At 37.1% G+C, this 27,482-nt stretch overlaps 2 protein-coding genes across 7 annotated transcripts in view; both read right to left on the bottom strand.

Moving 5' to 3' along the window:
- The window catches only part of MCCC2 (methylcrotonyl-CoA carboxylase subunit 2), a 37,252-nt gene extending 31,635 nt beyond the window's left edge, over positions 1–5,617 (bottom strand). For 2 of the 3 annotated variants that reach the window (XR_008428725.1, XM_053932580.1), the window contains exons 1-2: positions 5,420–5,617; positions 2,076–2,142 (exon numbers count right to left, since the gene is read on the bottom strand). Coding sequence is in view for 2 of the 3 variants with exons in the window: in XM_053932580.1 (XP_053788555.1) it covers positions 2,076–2,142; positions 5,420–5,551 (199 nt within the window). In the remaining variant the exon portion in view is untranslated. The remainder of the gene's footprint in view (positions 1–2,075; positions 2,143–5,419) is intronic. The other variant, XM_053932579.1, reaches the window with a different exon arrangement.
- A 537-nt stretch (positions 5,618–6,154) lies between these two features.
- Positions 6,155–27,482, bottom strand: part of BDP1 (B double prime 1, subunit of RNA polymerase III transcription initiation factor IIIB) — a 57,024-nt gene continuing 35,696 nt past the window's right edge. For all 4 annotated transcript variants that reach the window (XM_053968941.1, XM_053968944.1, XM_053968942.1 and 1 more), the window contains exons 24-40: positions 26,401–26,593; positions 25,224–25,441; positions 23,925–24,315; positions 22,783–22,896; positions 22,482–22,518; positions 21,975–22,058; positions 21,122–21,353; positions 19,990–20,147; positions 19,214–19,355; positions 18,445–18,631; positions 17,070–17,130; positions 15,336–15,525; positions 13,700–13,913; positions 12,743–12,785; positions 11,600–11,894; positions 10,104–10,338; positions 6,155–9,751 (exon numbers count right to left, since the gene is read on the bottom strand). In XM_053968941.1, coding sequence (XP_053824916.1) covers positions 9,629–9,751; positions 10,104–10,338; positions 11,600–11,894; positions 12,743–12,785; positions 13,700–13,913; positions 15,336–15,525; positions 17,070–17,130; positions 18,445–18,631; positions 19,214–19,355; positions 19,990–20,147; positions 21,122–21,353; positions 21,975–22,058; positions 22,482–22,518; positions 22,783–22,896; positions 23,925–24,315; positions 25,224–25,441; positions 26,401–26,593 — 2,917 coding nt within the window. In that variant the 3' untranslated portion in view covers positions 6,155–9,628. The remainder of the gene's footprint in view (positions 9,752–10,103; positions 10,339–11,599; positions 11,895–12,742; positions 12,786–13,699; positions 13,914–15,335; positions 15,526–17,069; positions 17,131–18,444; positions 18,632–19,213; positions 19,356–19,989; positions 20,148–21,121; positions 21,354–21,974; positions 22,059–22,481; positions 22,519–22,782; positions 22,897–23,924; positions 24,316–25,223; positions 25,442–26,400; positions 26,594–27,482) is intronic.

Raw genomic sequence — 27,482 nt, 5'->3', positions numbered from 1 at the left:
CAATGAAACAAACTCAGAAGCATTTAATTTGAAATCTCTTCTTAATTTCTCCTTTACAACAATGCCTACACCACTGTGACTGCTGATGTCCTATGATCAGTCATGGAGATTAAAGGTATCTCACCTATTTCTTGTGCTTCCTGTCAGAAAACCACCTGTTTTAAAGGGGCAGGGACTACTTCCTGTTGAACAGCTGGGGATTACTCAGTAGAGTGGGACATGGGTTCAGAAAAACCCTACACACTGAATAACAGCTAACAAATGAAGCATTCATTGTGAAGACCCCAAACAAAAACTTGTCCTCTGAGAGACAGCTTTTACAGTGAAATATAAAGATGTTGCACATATCCTTCAGAAGTATTCAACACAGATACCTGATTTTTCTTAGATACTTAAATGATACGTAAAGCAATTTCAATCAATGTCACTCAAAACTGTGTATTAACATCCTGGTAGAGGTTGCTCAGATGAAGGAAAGATGAACATTATGGTCTTGTCCTGTCATTGTGTAACAGGCAAGAACAGGCAAATGAGCAGCAAGGAAGAAGGCCATAATCATTAGTTCATCAGACACACATGATTAGTTCATTAATTGCTGAACAGTCTCTACACCCATAAAAGACAGAGGCAACCCATGGGTTTTAACATCTTCTCAGGAAACTCTGACCTCGTTTCACAGCAAGAAAGAAAAAGCACTGAGCACAAAATCTTAACTGCGCTCCATTCCAAAGTTGAAAAGGAAATGCATTATATAAGAAACAGTGTATAAAATGACAAAACCAGTATCATGATAGTCACAAAAAGGGCACAATTAAAGCTACATGCTCAGCCTCTAGCAGCATAATTAAGCATTTATATAAATGTTTTCATTTTATTTTATTGTTTTATTTTATTGTTTCCATTAATTATAGTAAACGGCAATATCATTCAGATAGCCTTACAAGTCAAAAAGAAGAAACACAGATTTCAGCCTATTAAACTACTACAGACCTGCTTTCTCCTTGCCAGCTCAACTACAACTAGGAATTTGGAAAAGATCAACCAAAAAAAGGACAACAAAGGAGAATCCCCATCCTTTATTGGAATCATGGGGAAATATAGTGATAGAGGATGAGAAAAAGGCAGAGGTACTTAATATCTGTTTTGATTCAGTCTTAACCCAGCCCACTAAGTTGGAAGATAGGACAGGGAGCAAACTGAAGCTCCCTTAATCCAAGGGGAACTGGTTAGTGACCTGCTACACTACTTACACACACACAAGTTTATGGGGGCAGATGTGATCCACCCAAGGGTAGTGAGTGAACTGGTGAAAGAGCTCACAGAGGCACTTTCCAATATTTACCAGCAGACATGACTAAAGAGGGAGGTCCCAGGTGACTCGAAGTTAGTTAGTTTGACACCCATCTACAGGAAGGGCTGGAGACACAACCCAGGGAACTACAGTCCTGTCACTCTGACAGTGGCGTCAGGGAAGGAAATGGAGCAGATCATGTTGAGTGCAATTATGCAGCCCACACAGGAAAACCAGGGGAATCAGGCCCAGCCAGCAAAGGTTTAGGGAAAGCAGGTGCTGCTTGACCAACCTGATCTCCTTCTATAACATGATGACCCACTTAGTGGATGAGAGAAAGACTGTGGATGTTGTCTCTGTGAACTTTGGCAAAGCCTTTGATACCATTTTCCACAGCTTTCTCCTGGAGAAAGTGGCTGTTGATGGCTTGGATTGGTGCACTCTTGGCTGGGTAAAAGGCTCTGTGTGGACAGCTGGGCCAGAGAGTGGAGGTGGCTAGAGTTACATTCAGCTCATGGGTGGTAACTAGTGGGGCTCCCCAGGGCTTGGTTTGGGGTCCAGTCCTGTTTAATAAGTTTAACAACAATCTGGACAGAGGATTGAGTGCACCCTCAGTAAGTTCCCAGACAACAGCAGGCTGGATGGGAGTGTTGACCTGATGCAGGGCAGGAAGGCTCTGCAGATGGATCTGGACAGGTTGGATCAATGGGCAAGGCCAACTCTTTGAGGTTCAACAAGGCCAAGTGCCAGGTTATTATACTGCAATCTAGATTATCATACTTACCTAACCTGATTTTTTCTGCTTGTTCTTGTAGCTCAGTTACCAGTGCTTTCATTCGTTCATAGTTCTCCTAAGTGGGGAACAAAATAGAATTTAAAATTCAACCAAGGGTGACTATATTAAAAATTTTAATAAATAAATATAAAAAGTACAAGACTAATTTATCTTCCAAATATAATTTTACCTTAATAAATATTGTCTCTTTATTGTCTTTACAGTAACATTTCTACCTATGTACTGGCTTCTCTCAAGCATCCCAAACCATTTAATAAAAATGCTTTACAAAAAATCTAATTGTGTTAGGATAGTAAAAGACTAGTTCTGAATTTAATAAACTAAAATAGAACTAGTTACTACAGAGTTTAAATGCTATTTCTTAGATTTTGTTTACTTTGGCATAGGTTTGTTTGCATTTTAAATCTAATTTTGTAAAAACTGCAGATTTGAATTAAGTGCTCTTATGACTTGTACCAAAGGATGAAAGACCTAGTCCAAACAGATTTTGGTAAACACTTTTTTAGATTCTTGTTGTTTAGGTTGAACAAGAAGATAAAACAAAAGTTGGTTTTGTTTTGTTTTGTCTTTGGTTGTGTTTATTTTTTCGTTTTTTTTTAAACTGGTGTAATTGCTATTATATTTCTAGAAAAACAAAGATTCATAATCTGAGTATGAGTGAATCAGTACTGAGCTCATAATTTCCATCCAAATGATCCAAAACATGGTGCACACATTACAGCAGGTTGAGGTATTTTTACAGTTTCTTAGGAATTTAAAGGTAATAGTCAAACTTAATTTGTTGGGTTTCTTTCTGCAGACATATTAAGAATGTTACTACCTTTTTGAAAAGTGCAACTGCAATAAAAGAACATGCTGCACAAAAAGATCTTATTGCCTTATCTAATTCTCATTTATATGATGTTTGAGCCTACTTTGACAGAAAAAAAAACCAGCTGGTAATTCTATGTTCATATATACTTGAACACTCAGACTTAAGGTTTCCCTTAAGAAGAAGCTGCAAATGTTGCAATTCAGTTTGTTCACTTAGGCACTGAAAGGCAAAGAAACAAAGCAGAAACAAACAAAAAAAACATGTAGAGTTTCAACTCACATTTGAAGTGCTTTGGCTGTAGAGTGACTTTCAAAACTACATATTTTTCTGCCTTTGTAATTGCCACAAATAGATTAAACATACTCCCTTGAAAGGTAAAAATGTATCTTGTAATTCCATACTTTTAAAAGTCTGCAGTTGAAACAACACCCAATATTACTTTGCATCAGCGTTCAGCTTGTCTGGCTGGGTCATTTTGCACCTTTACACATCAAAAATTTTTCCTGTTTCTCCTTGTTCAGTCGGTCTTTTTTCTCTAAACACATTCACCTTTTGCACACAATACTGTGCTTAGAAACTCACCTTTAACATAGGAAAAAAACAAAAAAGCAGCTAAAATGGCAGACGATATTAACAGAAGAACAGTAATCACAGTCATAGACTTTTTTCATTAGATTTTGACTCACTGTAGCTAGTTTAGCTACTCCACATAAAAACTGTGAAAGGACTTTTTAGATAAACTATAAAAAATACTGCACAAAAACATGTGAGTTGCTTAAATTCACTTAACTTCTATCATGATTTTTCATGCCTTAAACCAGAATAAAACACTGTTATACTTTACCAAAGAGAAGTAAGGATGTTTTAAAATAATTCTGAATATACACAGAAAAGACTACTCTCATAAATAAATGTGCTAGGTCTACCATGTATTTGTGGACTCTTCATTATTGTCATTAAAAATGAAAAAAGGTCAGTGAATTGGCATCAAGTTCTCTCTGGAAAGTGGCCCTTGCACCAGCAAGTTGTGTAAAATTCTGCTGTTAATATGAGGATTTCTAGAAATTTCAATGCAAAATTAAGAGGTACACAAATTACTGCTACATCACCAAAGTGTATGTAAGAGCTAGCGCCTGGAATCTTCAAAGAGACTTTGTTTCATTTTCCAGAATTTAGATTCACTCACCTTTAAATTACATTATTGCCCATCTGGCTAAAGAGACAGTTTGCATTGTCAAGGTCAGGCTGTCTAGCTGAATTCACAGCCAGAAAGGTAAACAGTGGCCAAACAAGGCAAGACTCTCATCACCTATCATAATGTCTTGTTGTGTTTGCACTGTTATTTCTTGTAATGCTTTTTTTTTCAGATGGTGAAGTGCCTCATAGCAGGGACCTCAGCTCTTTGTGTTTGTAAAGCAGTGCTTGCACTTAGTGTTCCATAAATTATTTCTACCAAGTACTAACACTATTAGCTATTTTACCAAGCCTTGCTTTTCTTTTGAGGTTGAAAGGTACCCAGACATAAGGGTGAATCTGGGGGCAGCTCTATCATTTTTTGGTACACAAAATATGAATGTGTACACATATATACACACACTTCACATACACAAGCTTTGTATGTATATATATATGTACATATATATATATATGTATGCATACAGACAAATTCAGGGATTACACAGAAACTTCAGTTGCCTAATTTCTGTCCCAAATTTAGTTTCTGCAAAACAAAGCATAGAGCCAAACACAGAACCAATGGACCTATCTCAGTAAGAATACATGCTGTTGCTTCACATAGTTTGATATTTTACATGAACAAATATGAAAACAAACATATGCTCTCCTATCAGCCTTGATCCATACCTAAAGCCATGTTTTTCTCAGCCTAACTGTAAACAAGATTTTTTAATATGATGATGTTAATAATGCCCCATTAAAATAAATTCATTTATACCAAATAGAAGTACTACTCTCTCTTCGTAAAGACAACTGGAATTACAGCTAGTTCTCCTAGAGGATATTTTTGGAGGCAAGCCCGTAACTCTGTACAGCTATTCCATCTGTTTTAAACTCGGGAATCAATCTGCAAACAAAAGGAAGCATCCAACTTCGGAATCATCAGGCTCCATTTTCCACTGTCTACAAACCTCACCTCCACCTCACCAGCATAGTGTCGATCAGCCTGAAACGTAGCAAGAGCTTGCATCCTGATTTAAAAATGCAAAATATCCATGAAGAGCCAGACAACTGCACCAACCCACGGGTTTTTTTCACACGATATCTGTAGGCTCAGCCCATAGAAATGGACAGGCCTGGGCGCTCGGGGAGCGGAGCCGGGGCGCGGCGCTGCCCCCACCGCCCCGCAGGGCGGGACCGGGACCGGGACCGGGACCGTGCGCGGGAATGTGCTCGCTACGTCCCGCATGCCCCGGCCGCACCGGCTCCTCCATAGTGCTACGACGGCTCGCCCCGCCCCGCCCCGCGGCCCGTCCGGGCCCAGCCGCCCCCGCCGCCCTACCTGGTAGAGCGCGGAGCTCGCGTCGGGGCGCGACCCCACGGGCGCCACCGCCTCGATGCGGTACCCGCGGGCAAGCAGCAGGCGCAGCAGCCCCAGGCAGCGGCCCGGGAGCCGCGGGGCACCCAGAAGCATGGCCGGGCCGGGCCGGGCCGAGCCGAGCCGAGCAAGCCGAGCCGAGGCGGCTGACCCAGGCCGCCGCCGCCGCCACTCCCCCCAGCGCAGCCAATCGGCACAACGGGGCCGGACCCGGCCGCGGAGTCCTAGCTCGGGTCCCCAGACAAGCTGAAGCAGAGCGCCCTTTGGAAGAATTGTGTTGGAATGCTCCGCTTTTCACGCACAGCCTAGGAAAGCCCTTGCCCTTCTTAGAAACTTGTCATACAGTAATAGGTACAGACCTTTTTAAAACCCAAACCATCTTTGGTCGAGTTTCTCCCTTCCGTGAAAACTTTGCTATTGTTCAGTATTCAGTTTTAATTAAAGTCAAGGCCCGTATCTTTAGAGAAAGGTAACACTGGAGAGTCTGATACCAAGTAAATTAAACTCTATTCTAAAACAAAATCAGGGAACAACAACAATGCCCCTGCTAAACCACATTCAACATATTACCAGCAGGTCTGTGTGCACCCCAGTCGTGCAGCCCAAACTTCAGCCTTTCCTTTAGTTTACACTTACTAGCTTTGTGTACTTTCAAGTATTTAAAAATTGCAACTGATATTTAAGAAATAGAAACACAGGTAGAAGAAAATCATTTATTCACATAATTTATATACAGAAGAGGACTACTTCGTTTGACACAGAAAGCTTATATGTGATGATACAGGGCATCAGACAACTCTAAGCAAAGCAGTTTTGTGCCACATCTTTGTAAAAATGCCACTCATATGTATTGAGATTTCAACAATATTTTCTTACATCCTTCATCATTATAAAACTTCCACACAAAAAAACAGAACACAAAATTCTCTTATTTCTATTCAAATTAAATTTGTTCTTAAAAAAATCCTCTAACAAAGTGCATGTAATTTGCTGCAAGAAAAAAGAAAGCATAGCCCCAGTTAACAATGCAGATAAGGCACCATAAATCTTAGTAATGAAGTAGTTGATTTTTTCCCCCTTGTAACATGAATGCAAGCTAAAATGTATGCAACTAAATGTAGAATGATTATCCCCTCATAAGGTACTCACAACATTTATTTCATAGCCACCCCCCAAGAATCTATTTTTAGACTCTATGAGTGTAATTGATATAAAACATGCCAGACATATCAGGAAGTAAACACTTGCATACTTAATATCTACAAGATATACAATACATAGAATTACATGTATACATTAATCTCTTTCATAATGTTTACAGTAAAACAATATTTAGATAAACATTTCAAGTTAAACGGATTAGGCAAAACACAAGATATCATCTGAACAGAAACTGTTGGTATTTTTGAGGTTTTTTTGGGGGATGAGGTGGGTTGCTCAGATGCTTTCAAGTAAGTTACTCTATACTGGGACCACTACTCGCTTTTCCATCACCTCAAGGAATACTGTTGCTAGTGACATTTCACTGGCAGAGCTAATATACCAATTTGCAGTAACATGAACTTTTTTCTATATTTCTCCTCTCTGACAAAAGTTTAAAGGTTCCTTCAGAAGTCTTGCCAATAACTTCTGGAAAGAAAAACATTCTCAAACTTCATCAACTATTTCAGAATTAACTACATATTTATATTATTTACCTGCCAGTAAAGGATTACGCAGTCCAAACCTGATGATAGGTTTCTTGAGAGCATTAACAATACCATTTAAACATCAGTTTCACCTTCATAATAAATGGCTTTGCAAAAGCACCTGCAAGTATTAAGTAATGGAAGAAATTTTAAGACTACTCAAGCTTGTGCAAGCAGGAGTTTCAGACTAAATATTGAATCTTTCAGCAACCACCTGACTTTAAGAGTGCATAAACCTAATTACCTTACCCAGACAAATTTCTTGAGGAGGTAAATAAATACTTAAATTAAAATCTAAAGCTAAACCAGAATTTTATGGCAAGTTACAGTACAAGCAGACATGCACATAAGAAAACCCTTTTAATTCAAGTGCTTCAAAGCAGCAAATCCTCAAAAGTGACATTGTATAATCATGGTTTAAATCCAATCTCTTTGTGCTACTTTGCACAAGGGAAACCGAGGAAGTCAGTAAATATACAAACAACTACATGTAAAAATAAGGAAAATAAATTGTATCTATAGCTTTGTTTTCCAATTTAGAAGAAAATTAGCATTTATACTAGGAAACATCAATCTCTTCCTCCAAGTGATAAAAAAGGTTGCAAACCTTGAGTTATCATTTTTTAGTACATTGTGTTTTTAAGTTTTCAACCAATTTTTAAGGAACCAATCCTATTAGGCTTTTCAGGTTATGATCTGTTAAATTACATGGTTAAAAAACTCTTACAAAATTATGTAATTTGGAGATTCAAATAAAAACACCTGCAATGCTTGACATATGTACATATGTACTCACTACACCACTTCCAGTATTTGCATTCTGATCTTCAGATATTACATTATACCCAAAAGGTTCATTCCTTCTTCTAACGTAACATACTTCACAAAAAGAAGCAAAAAACTTGAATAGTCAGTACCAAGAAGCTTTAGCATTAAAATGTAAAAGAATACTTGTTGCAAGATTAAGCATTATTTCATTGCACTTTTCTGTAGGATAGTCATGCACTCACTATCAGTGTCTAAACAAGTGAAACTGTAAGCTGGCAGTTGGTAGTCTGGTCCTATGACATCACTGTAGTGGTTCAGACTATGTCAGCATTTTGAAAGTGCCTAGGTTGCTTCAGAAAGAATCCATTTCCTATTTACGGTGTTAATTAACAATATGTGCTAGGGTGAATTTATGATGCTTGTATCCCCAGTCATCTGTTTTGTTGATGCTGGACTTTGCACCTTTAAGACTGGTTCTGAGAGCGAAGGGGAAGAGCAGTGCAGAGTTAGTTATCAGAAGCTGCACTTGCTCCTCCACATTCTCTCTCACAAACTGTGTTGTCTGAAGAACAGACAGACAGCAGACAGCTTTCCTTTGCTTTTAGTTAGTTTTTAGCTAGCTGAGGCAGAGAAGTTCCCTGGACTGTGGCTCTTCTGTTTTTGAGAACTGATCACCCTTGCTCTGGACTGAAAACCCAGAACAACACTGGGAGCTCATGACTGTGGCCCACTGGAGTCCAGGACGTGGCATTTTCCAGCGCAGGAGAAACTGACAACAGGCTGAGTGGGCTGAGCTACACCCCATGAAAAGGGCTTTCTGAATTTGCCATTTCTTCAGAACAGCAAGAGGTTTTATTGTTTAATACTGTTCATTTTTTATGCTTGTGAATACTTTGCTTGTTAAATAAACAGCAAGGAAATCTTTCCAAACCACTTGGGGGAGGGGCTGCTTGAATCTGCTTTCTAGAGGGACCCCTTTGAAAGCTTCCTCCCAAATTTGCCCTAAACCAGGACAAATACATTATTTTGGTGCCCAACATGTGGCTCAAGAAAGTGAAAAAAAAAACCGTACTAATTGCATTTTGGTTGTAGTTACTCTGTGTTGAGATAAAGCAATCAGTAGCCATGTTGCTTGAATTCATAATGTCTCTCTGGGTGGAGGCCTTCACCTGTCTCTGGTCCCTAGGCTGTTTTGAGGTTTTAATACCTTTCTGGTCCCTAGGCTTATTTTCTTATCTGGAGATAGCTCCAGTATTGTCCCTAACATGTAGCTTTTACAGTAGAGGGGCATGGATTTTGGTTGCTATTGTGCTGGGATCGGTGATAATGGTTTATAGGGAGTTTATATAGGTACTGGAGCTTGTTCAAGATATATTTCATTTATGGTTTCTTTGTCCGACCCTGCATCCCAGTTCCAGTAGCATGTTTGGGGGGTTTATTAGTAATTGCACCAGTTTGTTAGAGGAGGAGCAGAAGATGATGCTTTTTAGCCTTTCCGTTCCATCTTCTCCTTTGAATCTGTTACGTCACTTTTGAAGAATGTTCAGTTTCTCCTGATTGTTAAAGAGATCACTTTCCTGGTATTTTATCTAGTACTGTTATTACTGGCTGACATTAAAGGTGGCACAATGAATATCAGAACAAATTGTAATTTTTAAAATACTCTTTTCTTGTTGCAGTATATTCTGTGATCCTAGGTTTTTATAAAATCCATTTACTATTCTGAATCATCCACTTCCATAAAGATGTCGCTAAAAAAGTATTCAGAGATTTTGGTTGGCTCTCCTTCCTTCTCTTTAGCACAGAGAGGTTGCTTCTCAGATGAGCTGTTACTTAGAACCTGATAAAACAAGAAAAGGTTGCTCTTAACAGTCTTCATCAGTATGTATGTGTAAATATATTTACATATATATGCATTTGGAAGGATATTTTATTTATGTAGGAAGTTTTGACCAAAGGAAAAAAAAATCAGAGTTTACTGAAAATGAGAAATAAATAGATATCCATGCATAGAAAAATCAACTTAGTTCCCTTATAAGTTTCCTAAACACGCACAAGTCAGAATTTGTCAACTGAAGCAGATACTGGACGCAAAACATGAACGCTACACACCCATCTACTCACTCCTGAAACAACTAATACTCTGTTCTTCACACCTCAGAAATGCACAGTTGCTCAAAGTAAACTCATACCATAACTGCAGCATCAGCAGCTACAAGCTCATGTTCCACAGACGATGAAGTAGAGGGAAAGGAACAAGATTCCTTCTCATCCTTAGTGGGTGGAGTGGGTTTCTTTAGACTTGGTTTTGGAGTTACAATTCGAGGCTTTTGGATCTTCCCTCTATTCCCTTTGGTGTCTTCTGCAGATTCAGAATTACTTTTTTTGCAAATTAAAGACAAAAATCCCAATGGTTTTCGTCCACCCCTGTTCAAAACAAATATAGTCAGGATGGCATAGGATTGCTCCATAAAAGGAAGATGTAAATAGCATTGCAGGAATCCAGTTCATTACACAGGAAACAAACACACACCTACAGGCCATATGAAAATTTTACGGTGAAAAAAACCAAAAAGTCACTCTGAAAAAGGCTTTGGTATTACTGAATATTCTGGTACAAGAATTTTTTTAAGAGTCACAGAGATTCTTGACAATTTTTAAGCCTGAGAACAGAAACCTATTATTTGCTGCTAATCCACAGCCTGTAACAAGCTACCAGACTTTCAGAGAGTGGTTCCAAGAAGGATGGAGGCACACTTCTGAAGAACACACTGAAAATTCTGAGCATCCTCCATGTAATCAATGGAAAACCTGATCCCCAAGGATGGAGCTACAGCAGGCTACCTGCTGCAGAGTTTTAGCCTATTTACAGCAGCAAACCCAGACCAGTGAGCTTATGGAAGTCACAGCACTGAGGGAGGTACACAAAGCATTAATTTTTCATGTTGTTAAGAGTTTACAAATTAGAAAGTAAACTTTAAGGCAAGGATTCTGATGTTAATGCATCACTATCCAATTGCTGTGGATGTCCCAAATATAAATAGACAATATTGGTACTCACACAAGCATAACGAAAAAGTAAATGACAGATTAGACGAGGCCAGTGGAGCATTAAAATCTAAATAATTAAGCACAGGAGCAACAGAGAACATGAACTCAAAGCATTTAAACAAACAGTACAGAAAGGTATATTTAAAAAATCAAGTCAACATATAGGTAAGAGGAATATCCTCTGAGCTGCCAAGATTGAAACTCCTTGGGGGAAATTACTTATGTCAGTCCTAAAAATTCAGTGTGCTTAGTACTGTACCAGTAACAAATCTTACTGGCGGACAAACACCAAAACAAGTGCATGGGTATGTATCTTACAACATGAGACTCACCTATGGAAAACAACAAATTATCCTAAGTTCGTATCACAGCCAGTGGATGCTCGCCTGACAAAAGGCATCCATCATGTCTAAATAGACACACAATATGTCAGTAGTGCCCTTCAGTTGATCTACTCATTTAATGAGTAAAATAATGCAAATTTCAAAGCAGACAGTTTGATTTGCAGAAGAGCATAGATACTGTAACTCTTAGCCATGCAGGTCACAAACAATGGTACTGAAAAGATGTCAACATGGAAACATCATCTTTTTTTTACAGAACAAGCTGACAAAACATTTTTGCAATTACTGCATACCTGAGTAATAGAGTTTTTGAAGATGATGCTAGGCTTCTAGTATGTTCCAACTGTGCAGATTCATGCACATTCTCCTGCTTTCCTTGTCTACTTATTTCTCCTCTTCTGTTAGAGGTTAATCTAGACATAGCCTCCTCTTCCTTTTCAGATGCTACATTCTCAAATGGTGCTTTCCCACAGCTCTCCAAAGTCTCAAGCTGGCTTCTCTCAGCCAGTTGTGAGATAGACTCAGACACCAATACAGAAGTAAGTACTTTTTCCTTTGCTGAAGACTCTGTTTTTTGAAAAAGATTCCCTGCAAAAGGATTTGAGAGTCAAAGACTTCAGTGATAAAATAAGAGCCCAAAAAAAGCATGATATTAAAATGGCTTGAACCACTACAACAGAAGGGCTGATTTTTTGTTTAGTTTTATTTTTTATAAATCACCACTACAAATTAAAAGTTCATGGTCTACTTTTAAAGCCTGAAAGATCATACAGTTGTTATGGGAAAAAGTAGAAGTGTGGTTTTAAATTTTACAGCACACTCTTCCCCCTCTCATCCTTTATAGCACAACAGAACCACAGAACTTAGTCTAGTCACCTAGCTGTTTAACCTTCTACAACTTCCCTTAGAACTCTTTTTCAAAATTACAGTTCACCAAACACTTCACCACCTCAGATCAATGAAGATTGCATTGTCAGCAGTTCTGCTTTTTCTCAGTTTCTTTGGAGGCAGATTAAGCTCCTAAACAATTCCATACTTTTTCAGTAGAAATGCAAAGCAAAATAAAAATAAACTATTTTGGCATAGTGGTTAGGTGTGGTTAAAATGCCAGTTAATACTTTTGATTATTAGTGTTCTTTAATAGGTGGAAGTATTTGCTTAAGAGAAGATAACATGTTTAGTCAAAAAAACCTCTCAAATTTCACCAATAAACTAGTTACAGCAATGCTTTTAAAATAATTATTAAATAACCAACATTTATGTAATTCGGCTCACCTAGTTTATAGGAGAAAGCATGGAATGGTGGTATTAGGAAAACTTGTTTCTACTTTTGACTTAGATGGCCTCAGACAGAACTATTTAGAATGACAACCAGTATTAAGTTGTGATATGTTTACATTCATTATACTTCGGTTTATAAGTTTAAGTGTACATACCAGAAGTTACCACTGGCACATCTGTGGATTTAATTGAATAACCCTGTATTTTAAAAAGAAAAAAAAGAGGTTTTTTTATTGCTCTCAATACAGAAGAGACAATGAAGTTGATAAGGTCATATCACACATGCACAGTTCTAAGAGCAGGACTGATAGAGAAGACAGTGCTGCATCATTCATCACTTCACTAATTTCCTAAGTAGACTTTTCAAGGTGTTCTTACGCCAAATTACTCAAGACGAGAATATTGAGATAGGAGATCAAAGAAGGAAGAAGACTGTTATCCATCCCTTCCTAGGAAAGCTCTCTGAATCATCTGGGGAATTACCACCCATTCATACACCAAGGTACACTATACAATCTTTGTCCACTTACAAACATCAATGGTAGTTGCTGCCATAAGCTTGGTCATATTGTAAAAAAGCACAGAAGGATGCTGGTAAGATGGTGGCTTGTTTTCAGTGGCAGCTTGCTCTTTTAAACTAGTACCTGCCGTGTTAAGAATCAGTAAGAACATATCTATCTAACAGCTTCTTCATGTAGAAGAATGCAGACACAATGCAGATTCAAAATATCATTCAGTGAACCTAGACGTCCTGCCAGTCACCCAATATACCTCCAGAGTTGCCTCTCCTGCAATGCCATTGTCATAAGGGTGATGCAGAATGAACCAAGTAAGACATATTACCAGTCTGTCTACTAGGAAGTCTAATTAAAAACCAACTGAGAGCCTACAGATTCTCAAAAAACCCTAATAATAAATAAACACCCAAAACCTGTTGTAGATTTAAAAACTGAAAGCAATCTATAGGTATTGATTTTCCTTTTAAGTTGTATAGGCATATATTGTACATGTTTAAGCAAGTGACACCATTAAAAAATAAACATAGTTAAAATGCTCTATTATGTGTTATGCATCTACCCCATGGATGAAAACTCACCATATTATGATCTCACCTTGTAAGTGGTTTCCAGCTTATTTTCCACTGCAACAGTAGATGGAGTTTTCTTGGAAGGAGGAAAATCATTCTCTTCAAGCTCAGCAGCCAACTGTTTTTGAGCTATCTGCAACTTCGGAACAGGGTCTACTGCACTCTCTAGTTGTTTGGTTTCCACAGTGCTGTTTAAAGGTCCAGCAACCTTACCAGCTGCAGTTGTCAAGGATCCAATACTGTATATATATAAGTCATTATTGTGACAGTACAAGAAGCCAAAATTTACTTTGTATAAAGTTTCTGTATGGAAATTACACATGAATCTCTGGTGATACTCTCTCTTGCTTAATGTCAATATTAATGTTAATGTCAATAACTTCTAATGTACCATTTACTACCAAGAAACAATTTGTTGTGCTATCTGGAGTTAGTTTTTCTAGTCATATTTAATTTAGTTTAGCTGTTCTATTTGAACTCCACTTGGTCTTTCTATACGATGCAAAAATATGGCCATTTATTAACTGCCCTAGAAAAATGCTAAAATATAGTATTATTTATCTGCACAGTTGAACCCCCACATACTCTATAATCTCAAAAGACATACACACATATATAAGACATACAGAGAAGCAGCAGAGACGAGGAAAATATGGTAAAGCAGTATAGGAGTAGCAAGATAGAACATGTACTCTAACTCAGCCCATCAGCAATTTTGTTTATCATAAGTAGTTCCACAGGAGTTAGAATTATTATACTTTGTAGCCAACCTTCACTCAAAGACATATCCTTTTAATAAAGGAATGATATTAGCATCTGATATCACAGGGCAAGACTCTTCACAATTACGTGGAATTGCATCACACTCTAGTTATGATCTGAGGACTTTCTTTAGTATAGTATTGGAGTTTGCGGGTTTTTTACTACTTTGCAACAATTCCATTTTTTATAATGTCTTTTTCCTTTTCCCTTTTTTCTTTTCCCAAACTGACTAAGAGATTTAGTTCAACTGTAATGTTGACATAAAAATTTTGTTACACTGCATTCAGAGGTACTCTTTGTAAAAGAAATTCAAACTCTTTTGGATTGCAGTAGACAAACCAGCTATTATTCTTTGGAGTAATTAATTAGTTTGTGTTTTCATCTTGTCTGCCTTTTGAACAGAAAATTCAAGACAATAAGAATTTACATCTATTGTTTATAATGTTTTCTAGAAAACTATCTACATGAAAAATCTGGATGAGCAATTAATAAACAGCTACTCTACAAAACTGTTAAAGTACTGTAAAATACAAACATATACAAACATGCTTACATTTTTTTCATTTCAATTGCTTTGCATTTTAAGTATCCATAAGGCAAAGTAACGCTCAAGCTGGACAAATGACTTCTACTAAAAAGGAAGACATACTCTAAAGGGTAAATCAGAATTAACATGACACCAAAATCCCAACTAACTAAAACACTAAATTTAAAACACCTATAGAATCTTCCTCAAATCTAATTAGAGCCCTTTTTATTTTCTTAATTCTCTAGCCATCTGTCAAAATTACTTCCTCTTGCATTTATTCTTTTGAGAAATTCTAATCTGTACTACACAGTCAGAGAACAATCAAGGTACACAAAAACTGTTTCACTTTGATAAAAAATAAAGCATTTACCTCTCCACTTCAGTCACAGTTGTTTCACTTGTATTCATTGGGCTGATAAGTATTGGGGCTGGTAGTACTGGTTCTGAAGTTTGTTCCACCATAGCAGATGCATCAAACTCTTTTGAGCCAGCTGGGATTTCCACCAGTGTTAAAATGAACGTCTGTTCTTCCTCTGGACATCTATGATCATAATTCACTACTGTAGTTTTTTGCAGGGAAATAAATAACAAAAAAAACCTATTAATCAAATATGAAATTATGCTGTTCTCTTCATGTCCTCCCTACACAGAGTATGGAAATTTTAGGCATTCATTTCTCCATGGAAAAAGGCACTGGGCATCTTCTTGAGACAATAAGATTCCTGAACCCCCAGATGAAATACACATCATCATCTCCTGGTGCTTATTCACTGCAGAGGAATCCTGATTACCATTTAGAATGAGGAATATTAAAAATGCCTAGTAATAATGAAGATTTTAAAAGGGTGTTCTAGCATTAAAGAGCAATTTGCAGTTTAAAAAATTTATGTCATGGTGGTCAAGTGGCCCTGTGTCTTTAATTGCAACTCTAAGGTATTAAGAGTTACTTCCTTAAATGGCAGATGTGTACTAGTTTGAAGGTAAGCACAGGATTTTTCCCCTCACTGCAGATTGGCAGATCAGGATCTGAGAAGCATAGTCTTGAATTTAATAGATGAAAAATAGATAATTTAATTAACAGACATTAACAGATAACTGCCAGCTGCCATCTGTTAGAATTTAAGGAATAAACATTTGTAAAGTTTTCAAAAGATGGAAAACAACAATGGTACTCCATTATTTAACACAGCTCTCAATGAGGTAAAGCTGTTATTCCAACCTCAGCTATTGCTTGGATTCTTCATCTAATTATTAAACATGGTTTAAGATGCTTCACCCCAAGATTCTTGCAATAATAGAGCATAGACTTCTAAGAAGAAGTATTAGCCTGATCTTTTGCAGAAGCTCATGAGTTACAGCTTTGGACTGCAGTTTCCATGTAAACTAAGTATTCTGGGCTTCTCTCACTGTGACTATCCCATATGTTAGACAAGTAGTGGTTCCAAACCAACCATTTCAATTTGTTCTAGGGAACAGCAGACATCACCTCCGTAACTTTCATCATACTTGATCAGTTAGGCATTAATCTGTTGACTCAGTACAGCTAAAGAAGGAAGTTTGATTGTATTACACTTGTCCACTTCTTTCCCTCTGCTCCACACTTGTACAGTACAGCCCTCCTACTCACAGAACTCCGACAACAGCATTCACTTGCTAACTTGATGAGCAACTACAGCTCACTAAGCCAATAGAAAACTACAGTTTCTCACCATCTGTCATGTTCAGTTTTTGTTGGGTGAGTCAGAGGTGCATAAAGGACTCTAAAAACTATATACTATACCTACCACAGGGTAAGCAGCAGGAGCTCTCAACAGGGCAAAGAGAGCAAGTTTCCCTTCCACAGACACTTGAACTTAATGAAGGGCTATTCAAATAGTTCCCAAGTCTAGTTTCTATTAACAAAATGTAAAAGAAGGAGGCTATGGAGGGGAATGTCATTATACTGTGGATCATTATTTGTGTTAATGGAATAGATTGATTAATCATGTCAATGAAAATTTTGATTTTTTTAAAATGAAAATTTTAGGGTTTTAATTCATCTTTCAGTAAGTGCAAGATAAACAAATGTGGGCTTTTGCTAACTTTGAATATTACCACATTATACCTGAAGTTTCTTCTGTGCTGCTTATGCAATGCCGTTGAGCATCCTGAGTATAAGCTTCATTCTAGAAACAACACAGTTGAAATAAAACAACTTAATAAATCTGGGAAATTACTCTAGGAAACAGGAAGAAATAAAGCATGTCAAATGCTGAAGATCCAAAAAATCCAATCACATCATCATTATTTCATTTGTCAGTTTTCACTTCTAGCTGTTCTAGGCTGAAGAGTATTAGCCTAACAAGGACAAGAAACACTGGGGAAATATAAAATTTATATGCAGCTTGTTGTCTGCAGCTTATTGATAGTTTGTCAAAATAAATTTATACTTCCTACAGCACAAGTCTGTCAGAGATGACTCACACAATGAATTGTTTAGTGGCACTAAGAAAGCAGATTCGTACAACCTTTAACATCCACCAAAGAAAAACACGAAGCTCTACAGCTCATCCATCCCTCCCCTTCTACAGCTTGTCCCTTTGCTAAAACCAGGAATTAATTGAACCAGCTGACTGAACCAGCTCTACTGCAAGCTGCCTCTTCTTATACTCTCTGCGCCACGCCTGTAAGAGCAACATCATTCTTGCGTGTTGTCCCAGTATGAAATCAGCCTTGACACAGCAACCTGCTGCACTCAGGAAACAAGCTTCTATGCATCAGCTATTCCAATGTAACTATGTGCTCACTGATCTCAGACAACACTAAAAAACATGAGGAACTGTGACCGAACCTTTCTCTCAGGACAAAAATAAGGTAATTCTCATTTATACTAGAACATGGACACACAAGCCACTGCAAAGAAATGGATGTAAAAGACATTGTTTACTCGTGACAACATACATGATGATATAAATTATATAGATATATATAAAAATATGCAAAATTTGTGTATGTCATATAATAATATGCATGTAAAGCTCTTAGCTGTTTTTTTAAATAAATGAGAAAGAGCATAACAAAGGATGCAGTTTGTTTTAAACAAAGCAAATCGAAGTGACAGTGAACATGCTCCATCCAAGCAGTAACATTTTAACTTCTTTTTAATGTAAATGAATATAACAGTAGAGGTCACACTGAATGGATACAAGAATCCTAGGTAACTTCTTCCATCAAAACTTCTTAAAAGTTCCTCACAATTTTGCAAATGCGTATCACGTATTACTGAAATGTTCTAAACAGAGTTTGCAAAGATTAAATTTGTCTGAAATATTATTTGGATAGTTTAATTTATGTTTCATTTATGTTTCATTAAGTTTCATTTATGAGCTGAAGTACCAAGTGTTTAGAACTGGTGAGTATATTTGCACTGAAAATCTCTTTCTTTACAGAATTTCAAAATCTGGGCACTTCTGGACTGTAATTAAGTTCTTGTTCTTTACCTGAGTAAAGCTGACTGCACATATATGGTGCTCAAGAGGACAAGGACTCTGCTCAGACAGTTCCTCCACAGAACTTGGATTTGGACAATCTTCTAGTCCAAGGTGTGATTTTTCAGGTTTTGGTGATGCAGTTAGATGTCTTAAATCTCCTGAATTTCCACAAGCATCTCTTATCTGCTTTTCTGTTCTGCAAGGTACATATCTAGTTAATTTGAAACCAATGAAGATACCCTCTGCAAATGCTAAATTCTGTGTTACAATGTATTTAACATTAATCACATGTAATTACATAGAAACAAAGCTACATTGTTTTTACATTATTTTTACAGTTGTAGTACATTGTTGTACTAAACACAATGCATAATCTTTGAACAAATCTACATGAAAAATTTCAGGGAAAGGTCTCTGTAACTCCACTAATGGAGACATTCCTACTAAAAGTACAACCAAGTAGGAAGCCTTATAAGCTCATTAACATTTCTAAATGAATCAACTCTTTAACATTTCCCTGCAGTTTCATGAAAGAGAATTAAGCAGCAAGGTAATTCTAATTTCTGAAATAGCAAACAAAAGTTAATGTTCTAAAAGCTGTAGCACAACATGCAAGGGAGAAAAACTTGAAGTCTAAACCGTACACTATCTGTATAAACATACACAGTGTCTGTGAGCACACTTTTCCCATTACAGTCACATACTACATCTGAACTTCAGCAGCATATGTTAAGAGATGGTAGGAATAAAGTCAATACTAAATGATGAATCTTCCTACCTCTCAGATCTGTCTACTTGCTTGGTAGGTGCCATACTTCTAGATGCAAAGTCATGAACAGCTGAAGAATCACCTGCAACTGGTCTGATTGGTTCTGGTTCTACTTTCTGCATTTCTGCATTACCCCTCAGGGTTGTAGGATCTAAGTTTTATAAGAATAAAAATTAAAACAATGTCTTTGCAGTCTGTGGGTGTATATACATATTTGTATTACTTTTTACATATAATCTTGTATAAATTAAAGTTTTGTAGTATGTTTATAGAGGCACATATACATGAACGTGCACATGTATACTTGTGTCTTATATAAATAAGGCACATACATATATCTCATCTTGCCTTTCCTATTTTGCCAGTGGAATGAAGACAATTAAGAGTTTGAAGACTACCTTTTTTGCAACTGCTTTAAGAATACAAAGCCAGCTCTTTCTATCTCCTCTTCTACTTTTAATGGAAGGAAAAGACAGTAATAATAGGGAAAAGTACACTGTATTTTACTGTATTTCTGTAATTGGCAGTGCAGTAATTTAAGTGCCTTCCAGGTATTTTAATACCTGCAGATAAAAACTGCTATTCAAATTTCATTTAATTTCATACTGAAAGGTATTCTTATGTATAAAATGATATCACAAATGGGTACCCTACATTACAATGGCAATGTATCATCTGTGAACATGAATGGAAAGTGAAGACTTTCAGCTTTGTTTCATTTCATGAAGAGATGTGAATCTACCAAATAACCATTTTCAGAGCCCTTGGATAAGAAACAGGCTTACCAGTTTGAATTTGTTCTAGTTGTTCCACAAGGACATTTGCATTAAGTATGTCCTGCATTATGTTTTCATTAGACCTCAATATTGCAGTGGTTGACTCAGACTCCAGGCATCCACCTCCTGTCAGTCCCATACTATTCACCGTAGGCAAAGAGCTACCACTACAAGTAAAAGGAAAAATGTCATCAATAGAGTCTCTGATTTTTGACAGTTAGTGAAGATATAAGAGATATGTGGTAGATCAGACAATGAAGACCTAAAATGCAGGCTGCAACTGGCAGAGAAACCAGAAGACCACCCAGCAGGATAAAAAAACTAAAAATCATCTGCAAATTGAAACAGACAGGTATGCTGCAAACTAGTATGTTTCTAATGTAAAGGAATTAAAAAAAAAGAAAAATTGAAATGTTTAAATAACAGGAGAAGATCAGAAACCTAATACATATTACATGGTAGTAAGTTCTGGTTTAATAATATAATTAAACTGGATGCAAAATGAATTATCTTGGATTAAGATTTTTCAAGGAGCATAATCTCATACTTTATTCAAGCAGTCAACAAGTTAAACAGTCTTTCAAATAACACATGTTCACCAGCAGATGTTTCTCTGGGAAAGTGTCCCACTAAGCTGTCTCGTAATTCACAAATGCAAAAATTATTAAAGATCAATCACTAAAACTATAATGGTGGAAGATCAACTGGTTTCTTGCCATCCCTTTCCTCTAAAGCTTTATCTACATCCCCACAGCAGCAGTGACACTTAAGCAATTTGCCTTGGTCTGATTACCTGTAGAGAACTTTTCAAGAAAGAGCTTGATAATTAACAGTGATCCAGTACATCATTAGTCTGCATTTTTTTTTTCTCTTTCCCTTCCCTGGGTAAACCTAATTTCATGAGAGAAAACCCAGTTTGGGTACCCAGTTGTACCCAAAATTACATACAAACACTTCATGAAAGTAGTAAGAAAGAGACAGGAGGAGTTTTTGCAGATCACATACTAAATTACATAAACTGAGAAACCTTTATTCAAGTAAGACTGCTTGCAAATCAATAAAAAATGCCACAAAGAACCTAGCAGAAGTAAGGTGTGCCAGAGGATCTTGCTCACTAAAGAAAATGAAGCAGTCATTTAACCTGGTATCAGTAGCATCCATCTCTGAATATTCTTCTACGCCTATTCTTGTGCCAGTGGTTTGATGCTTTACATTGATGTTGCTTCCATCCTCAGAAGGCAGCAGTTCCTTGATAGAAGTGTCTGAAGCCAGCAAATATTGACTAGAAGCTCTATTTTCTTTGGAGTATGCATGAATTACAAGGCTATGAGCTGTGCCCAAGTCATTTTGAGCAGGTAACATGTGTGTCTGTTCTGGTTATAACAATAAACAGAATGGGAAAACTTCATTTAAAACTCAACTTTGGCATGTATATAAAGCTATATAACTTCAAGCCTCATTTAACTAAGTTTGTATTCTCCAAAGACACAGATTCAAATCCCACATAAACACAGTCCTAACAGAATACTTTTTGTAGTAAGAACACAAAAACTAACATTCAGCAAATGAAACCAGATAATAAATGCTACAACAAACCCAGGTAATTTCAGGTTGTAGCTAGTTAGGATGAAAAGGCAATGCTTCACATTAAAGGTCTGGAAAGATCACTAAAAGTTACAGATATTTAAGCTTGATCCCTTTTTTTTGTCCAGTTTATGTGCCCATATCAATTTAAACATGTGCTTCCTAAAACAGGTCACAGAAACAACTTTCTAGCAGTGATAGAGTTAGCAGTATTCAGTAGGGTGCCTGCCTCTTTCCAGCATTGGCTGGACTCACTATATGTTACAAAGCAACAGGACTAAAAGTGTAGAAGACACTTGTCCTCCTGCTATGCAGCAGCATGTGGAAGAGCTTTGCAGCCACTGCTCCATCCCTCAAGGTGGACCCAGAAAGAAAGAGAGCAAGGCTTTGTCCCATAAATCAGATCATACCTTCAGTGCTTGTTTTTAACTGGAAATTTGGATCACCCATTGCAAGTAAAGTCATAGCAGCTTCAGTGCTTCCATCGTTAATTCCTGTGAAGTTGTTCACACACATTAAAAGTCACAAGCACATTAACCGGAAATCCACTTACCCATATTCAAAAAGTATTTGACACTACCACCAATACAGTGAAGTATGTATTTTTTAAATTGACCTTATTTATGAATCAAAATGCTTGCAGACAAGCAGCCATTCTGCAGCAAATTCAAACTACTGTTAAAACACTGAGCAGTAATATGACTGCCTTTAAGGGTATACTGAATGCAGGTGGCAAGGCGTTGACAGCAGGGGCATGCCCTGGATACAGCCAGTTCCAGCTGACCCACTGCAGGACACAGCTGAGCCTGTCAGCCAAGATGGTGGCACCTTTGGAAACATATTTTAAGAAAGAGGGAAATGTGTACATAGGTAGCAAGTCAACAGGAAATACATGAGGAAGATTGTTTCATATCTACCTTTGTCCACATCTGGATTTTCATGTATGATTGTTTCCTTAAATACAAAGAAAAACAATATCAAAGTTCTATATAAAATGACCCCATAATTTTTATTTAATGCTTACACGTAAATTCTGTGCCCACAAGTTACCCTGGTTTTAAGGCTAACAATATTTACTAACACAGTTTTCCCACAGGTGTACCTCACATCTGTGTGGGCCAGGTACCAGTCTAATAACCTACACAGTTACATTCAGACAACAAGAGACTGCTGAAATAGCTTTGTATGACCAATGAAACAAACAAAAGACATTCTTACAGCTGTTGAGGTGCTTTTGTCTTCCCTCTGTACTACTGGTTGGAAAGAAACAAAAGAAAGATTTTCAGCATGAGCATCCACCGCCACATCTGGGATATTCACAGATATTTCCAGCTGTAAAAGTAATTTTACAAGTATTTCAGTTCATCAGATGCAAAAGAAAATCTGCAAATTTATATAAACCTCACATATTTAACAGATGTTCGACATCTAGAGGAATCCTTTGCAAAAATCATACCTTCTGATTTGAGTAGGAAGCAGTGGTATGAACAGAAGGCAGAACAGGTACTGCTACCTGCAGCTAAGTGAAAGCATCAGACACTCTAAGGCCTTGTTTTTAGTCACTCACATCTCCACTGAACTAAGTTATGCAGCTGAGATCCTTTATAGTGACTGTTTACCTCAAATGGGTTTTCTTCGGTTTTACTCTTTTTCTGCTTTATAAATCTTCAGGACAGAAAAACAGTACAGACTTATTTCCAAAGCAAGATAGGGGAGACACAGAATACGCAGAATATTTCTATATGGAGACACACAGAAACACATCCACTCACCATTTCACCTATTTTTTTTTTTTTTCTTCTTCACCATTGTATTTTCACTGAGAACTTTACATATTTGACATTTTCAGAAATGAGGATTTAAAATTTCACGGAAAGTTTATGATATTTCCAGGGAAGTTCTCACAAAAAACACTCTGTGTGTCTGGCTGCTGGTCAGGTCAGCCTACCTGACAGTTAAAAGTTTCTTGGCAAGGGAGACATGACACACAGAAACATTTTCCTCATATCCTCATTTCCTAACATTCAAATATGAATTTGAAGTACTCCATTTGATCCATCTTGGGCCTCAAAACACATGGACAACCAGTGAGTCTGGGCTTAAATTCAATCCCAATAAAAAAACTGGTGAGTTCCTGCAGACCTATATACTGTTTGTAAACATAATTACATAACTGGATTTTAGGCTGATGCAGTATTAAGTTCAAAACCAAGTGTATGTGCCAAGTAACATCCCTACTACTCTCAACACCATTCTTAACTTGAAGTCAGTTAAACCCAAATACCCAAAGATACAATTAGAATATAATGTTTTTAAACAATCAGAACAAATTACATATGCAGAACCCAGCTACACAATACCTCCTCCACAGTTTCCTGTATCTGCACAGGAATTGGTTTTGGAGATCGAAGACCTATAGGAACAAATGCTGGAGCCTTGTTTACTTCCTCTGATGCAAAGCATTCATCTTCATCATCAAGCTCAAAGTCATCTGCCTCCTCATCCTCCTCCTCTTGAGAAGCCCGGAGGGTGACAAAGGTTATCTTTGAACTTCTGGATTCCTTCCCAGATTTTCTTCTCTGTGTAGTTTTCAAACTTTTGTCTCTGGTAACACTCAATTTAGCTTCTTGCCTTTGACTCCCCTTCTCACTGCAATCAGCCTCACATTCAGAGGCAGAAGAAGTAGCAGGTTTTGGCTCCAACACATGTTCTGGCAGTGCTGTCTGTTTTGATGATCTCCTGAATTGCCTTCTAAAGTACAGAACAAAAACAATGAAATCCAAAACCTTCCAAAGAGAGGGATACTACAAATCAAAATAAACTCAATTAAAAAAAAAAGTTATCATTGTGACCAACAATGCAAACTATTTACTTCTTAGCTTAATAGTGCCAAATAAGCATTTAATCAGAAATTTAATTTCTTCCTGTATACATAAGGTACTTACTGCAAATATAAATGAAGCAGTTTCAAAATGCTAGAAATTAAACTTGCAAGATATACAATTCTTTGATTAGGAAAGTATGAAATAATTTTAATTTTGAGAAATGTGGAATTCACATACTTTTTAAGTCATAGGAACACTTCCAGTTGTCTTTTGCTAAAGCTAGACTAGAAGCCTCAAACTATGATACTTTAATTGATCAGACTATTGTTTACAAACTGAAACTGTTAGGTGATAACTATTTATCTGCTTTGGTTTCTCAGACAGCATCCTCTTCAATAATCAGTTACCTACAGTTTCCTTCTTCAAAATCTGGGGCACAGCCACTCCGAGTAGCAAAAGCAATGACAAACTTCCCCCCCAAAACATCCTCCTTGGTAAACTGGTGGAGAGCGGAAGCAAATAGCAGCACAGGACACAACTAGCACAAAGTTTCTCTTTAGGTTAATCCCACAATCTCTGTGGCCCCAAATATGGGTATTCTCATGTCAGGAATTTCTGTTGAAACCATGGGATGGATTGGTGAGAGTGCTGGCTGTGTTCATTTTATGAGAATACAGAGGCAGAGTAAGAGACAAAGGAGTATCTGCACACATCTGCTAAGTTCAGATGGAAGACTAAAAACTGACATGCTGCATGCACTCACACATGGCAGAACTATGGCCAATAATTATCAATCAACTGAGTTTGGTTTATAAAGCAAAAGAGTTGTTTTACCTTGTGAGATTGTCTGAATGCTTTTCCTGTGAGGTAGATAGCTGAGAATCATTATCTTGTTCTACATGTCTCTCACTCTCTGACAATATCACCAGAGACTGGAGTGTAATGTTCTCTCTGATTCTCTTACAAGATGTTTCTTTAAAATTCTCTGCAAAATTGTGGCTCCTTGTAGCTTCTGAGAAGGATCCAGCTTCCACTGTATTACCGGAGTTTTCCTGAACAGAGGAGATAATTATTACCATATTAAGTGTCAAACATTTGTAACTCGTTTTGGTGACTTAAAGATTTTAGTTTGAAGATCTTGAGAACATGCCCAGCTGTCATATCTTCCTCATCGTCTTTAATGTTGAGCTCTATAGCAGAGGTATCATTAACTGGTATTATCTACGATACTTTAATTCCCAATGCTGCTGGTAGTTAATAGACCAACACCATGCTCAATTTATCAAGAGCAACAACTCTTTAGAAGCTGGAAAGATTAATCATTTTCTAAAATTACCTATTAATTTAAAGAATAATTTGCAGGAGCGAAAGTTTTTTTCCTGCCTTAGGAACAAGACAGGAAGAAAAAACTATCATACTTTATATAAAAGCATTTAAAAATTATTCAACATATACACAGACAAACATCAGCAATCACAGTTCTGTCAAGTATGGATACTTGGCTAAAATAATATGTTAACTAGAAGTTTAAGTCATCCATATAAAAAATAGGGAACACCAGCATTAGACAGAGATGGAACTAATCTGGGCTAAATTAAGCCTGCTGAGCAAATTTAAGGTCTGAAATTTGTTCACACTCATTTTAATTTCTAAGTATAGTAATACAGATTTTAGGTAGTACCTGAAGTTACGTAACTGCCTTCTTTTCCATTGTTCAATGAATAACAAACAGTAAATTCTTTTTTAACAGCGTTTGCATGTGTTTATTATAATGCAAATTTCTGACCATATAAACCATCAAGCTTAAGACAACAATATTAGGTATTTCCACAGGTTTTAAATTCTAATTCCATTTTTTCAGCAGTTTCCAACAGTGAATTAAAAAAAATCATCAAATAATTACATTAACGTTTTCCAGCCATATACCGGATTTCTGTGCCACCTATCTTTTGAAGAACTTGGGCCAAATGACTGAGGTATAACTGGCTCAAAATACACAATCAGCACTTACCCCTGATACACCTGTTTTTAATAATACCAAAAACTCTTCTTCATTTCTTTCAGTATTGTCCTGTTTTCTGTTTTCACACTCTTCAGGATAATCTCTTTTCCTAGTAAGTCTCATTAGGTCTGGCCTTGGGTTCCAATGGGGTTCCCTTCCTCTCTGTTCACTTTCTTCTCCAGAACTTAATTTATCACTGGACCTACAAAAGTACGTTTCAACTTTTACATTTGAAGAACTACAAAGTACACTCTATAAGCTTGGCTTACTATCAAATATTTAGCACTTCTAGCTAGAAATGAACTTGTGTTTAGAATTTTTATTTGTTTAGTTGGCTACATGTAAAAAAAAATATAATGGAAGAAAAAAAACACTGCATAAGGGAGATAATTCGTCTGCAGCAGTGGACCTTCCTGATTAGTTTTGGGAAAGATTTTAGGAAAGAAAAGAACATTAAGTCAGATAGACTGGAAAGTGTCAGCTATACCAACACAGGTCTCCAAAATTAAGCAGCCATAGGAACATTATATTTACTAATTCCAGTGCTCAAGGTTCTACTGCTTTTAAAAAGGATACAATTCTTACATCTGTTCAGATCAGGAAGACAGAAATCTTGGCCTTCTAAACTCATGGCTTGAGAAAAAGGGACTAAGAGTAATCCAGAAAAATACAATTTAGTCAGCCTCATCTCAGTCCCTAGAAGAGTGATGGAACAACTAAATCCGGAAACTACTTCCAGACACATGAAAAACAACCTAACTTGAAGTAGTCAGCATGGATTCGTAATTGGAAAGTTATGCTTAATCAACTTGATAACATCTTTCAATAAAATGACTGGCTTGATAAATGAAGGGAGAGCAGCAAATAGTGTCTGCTTGGACTCCAATAAGGCTTGTAGCATCATTGAACACTGTCTCTTCTAACATGCTGATAAGTGAGCTGATGAAGTATAGACTGAAATTACACTAAAACCTGATTGAGTTGTCAGGTTCTGAGGTTTGTGATCAGTGACACAAAGTCCAGTTGGAGATGAACAACCAATACTGTGCGCCATGGATTAATACTGTATCGACTTCTGTCCAGTACCTCCA

Source organism: Vidua chalybeata, chromosome Z (genome assembly GCF_026979565.1).
Source record: "Vidua chalybeata isolate OUT-0048 chromosome Z, bVidCha1 merged haplotype, whole genome shotgun sequence".
Classification (NCBI taxonomy): domain Eukaryota; kingdom Metazoa; phylum Chordata; class Aves; order Passeriformes; family Viduidae; genus Vidua; species Vidua chalybeata.
This window is presented reverse-complemented; position numbering and strand designations above follow the sequence as displayed.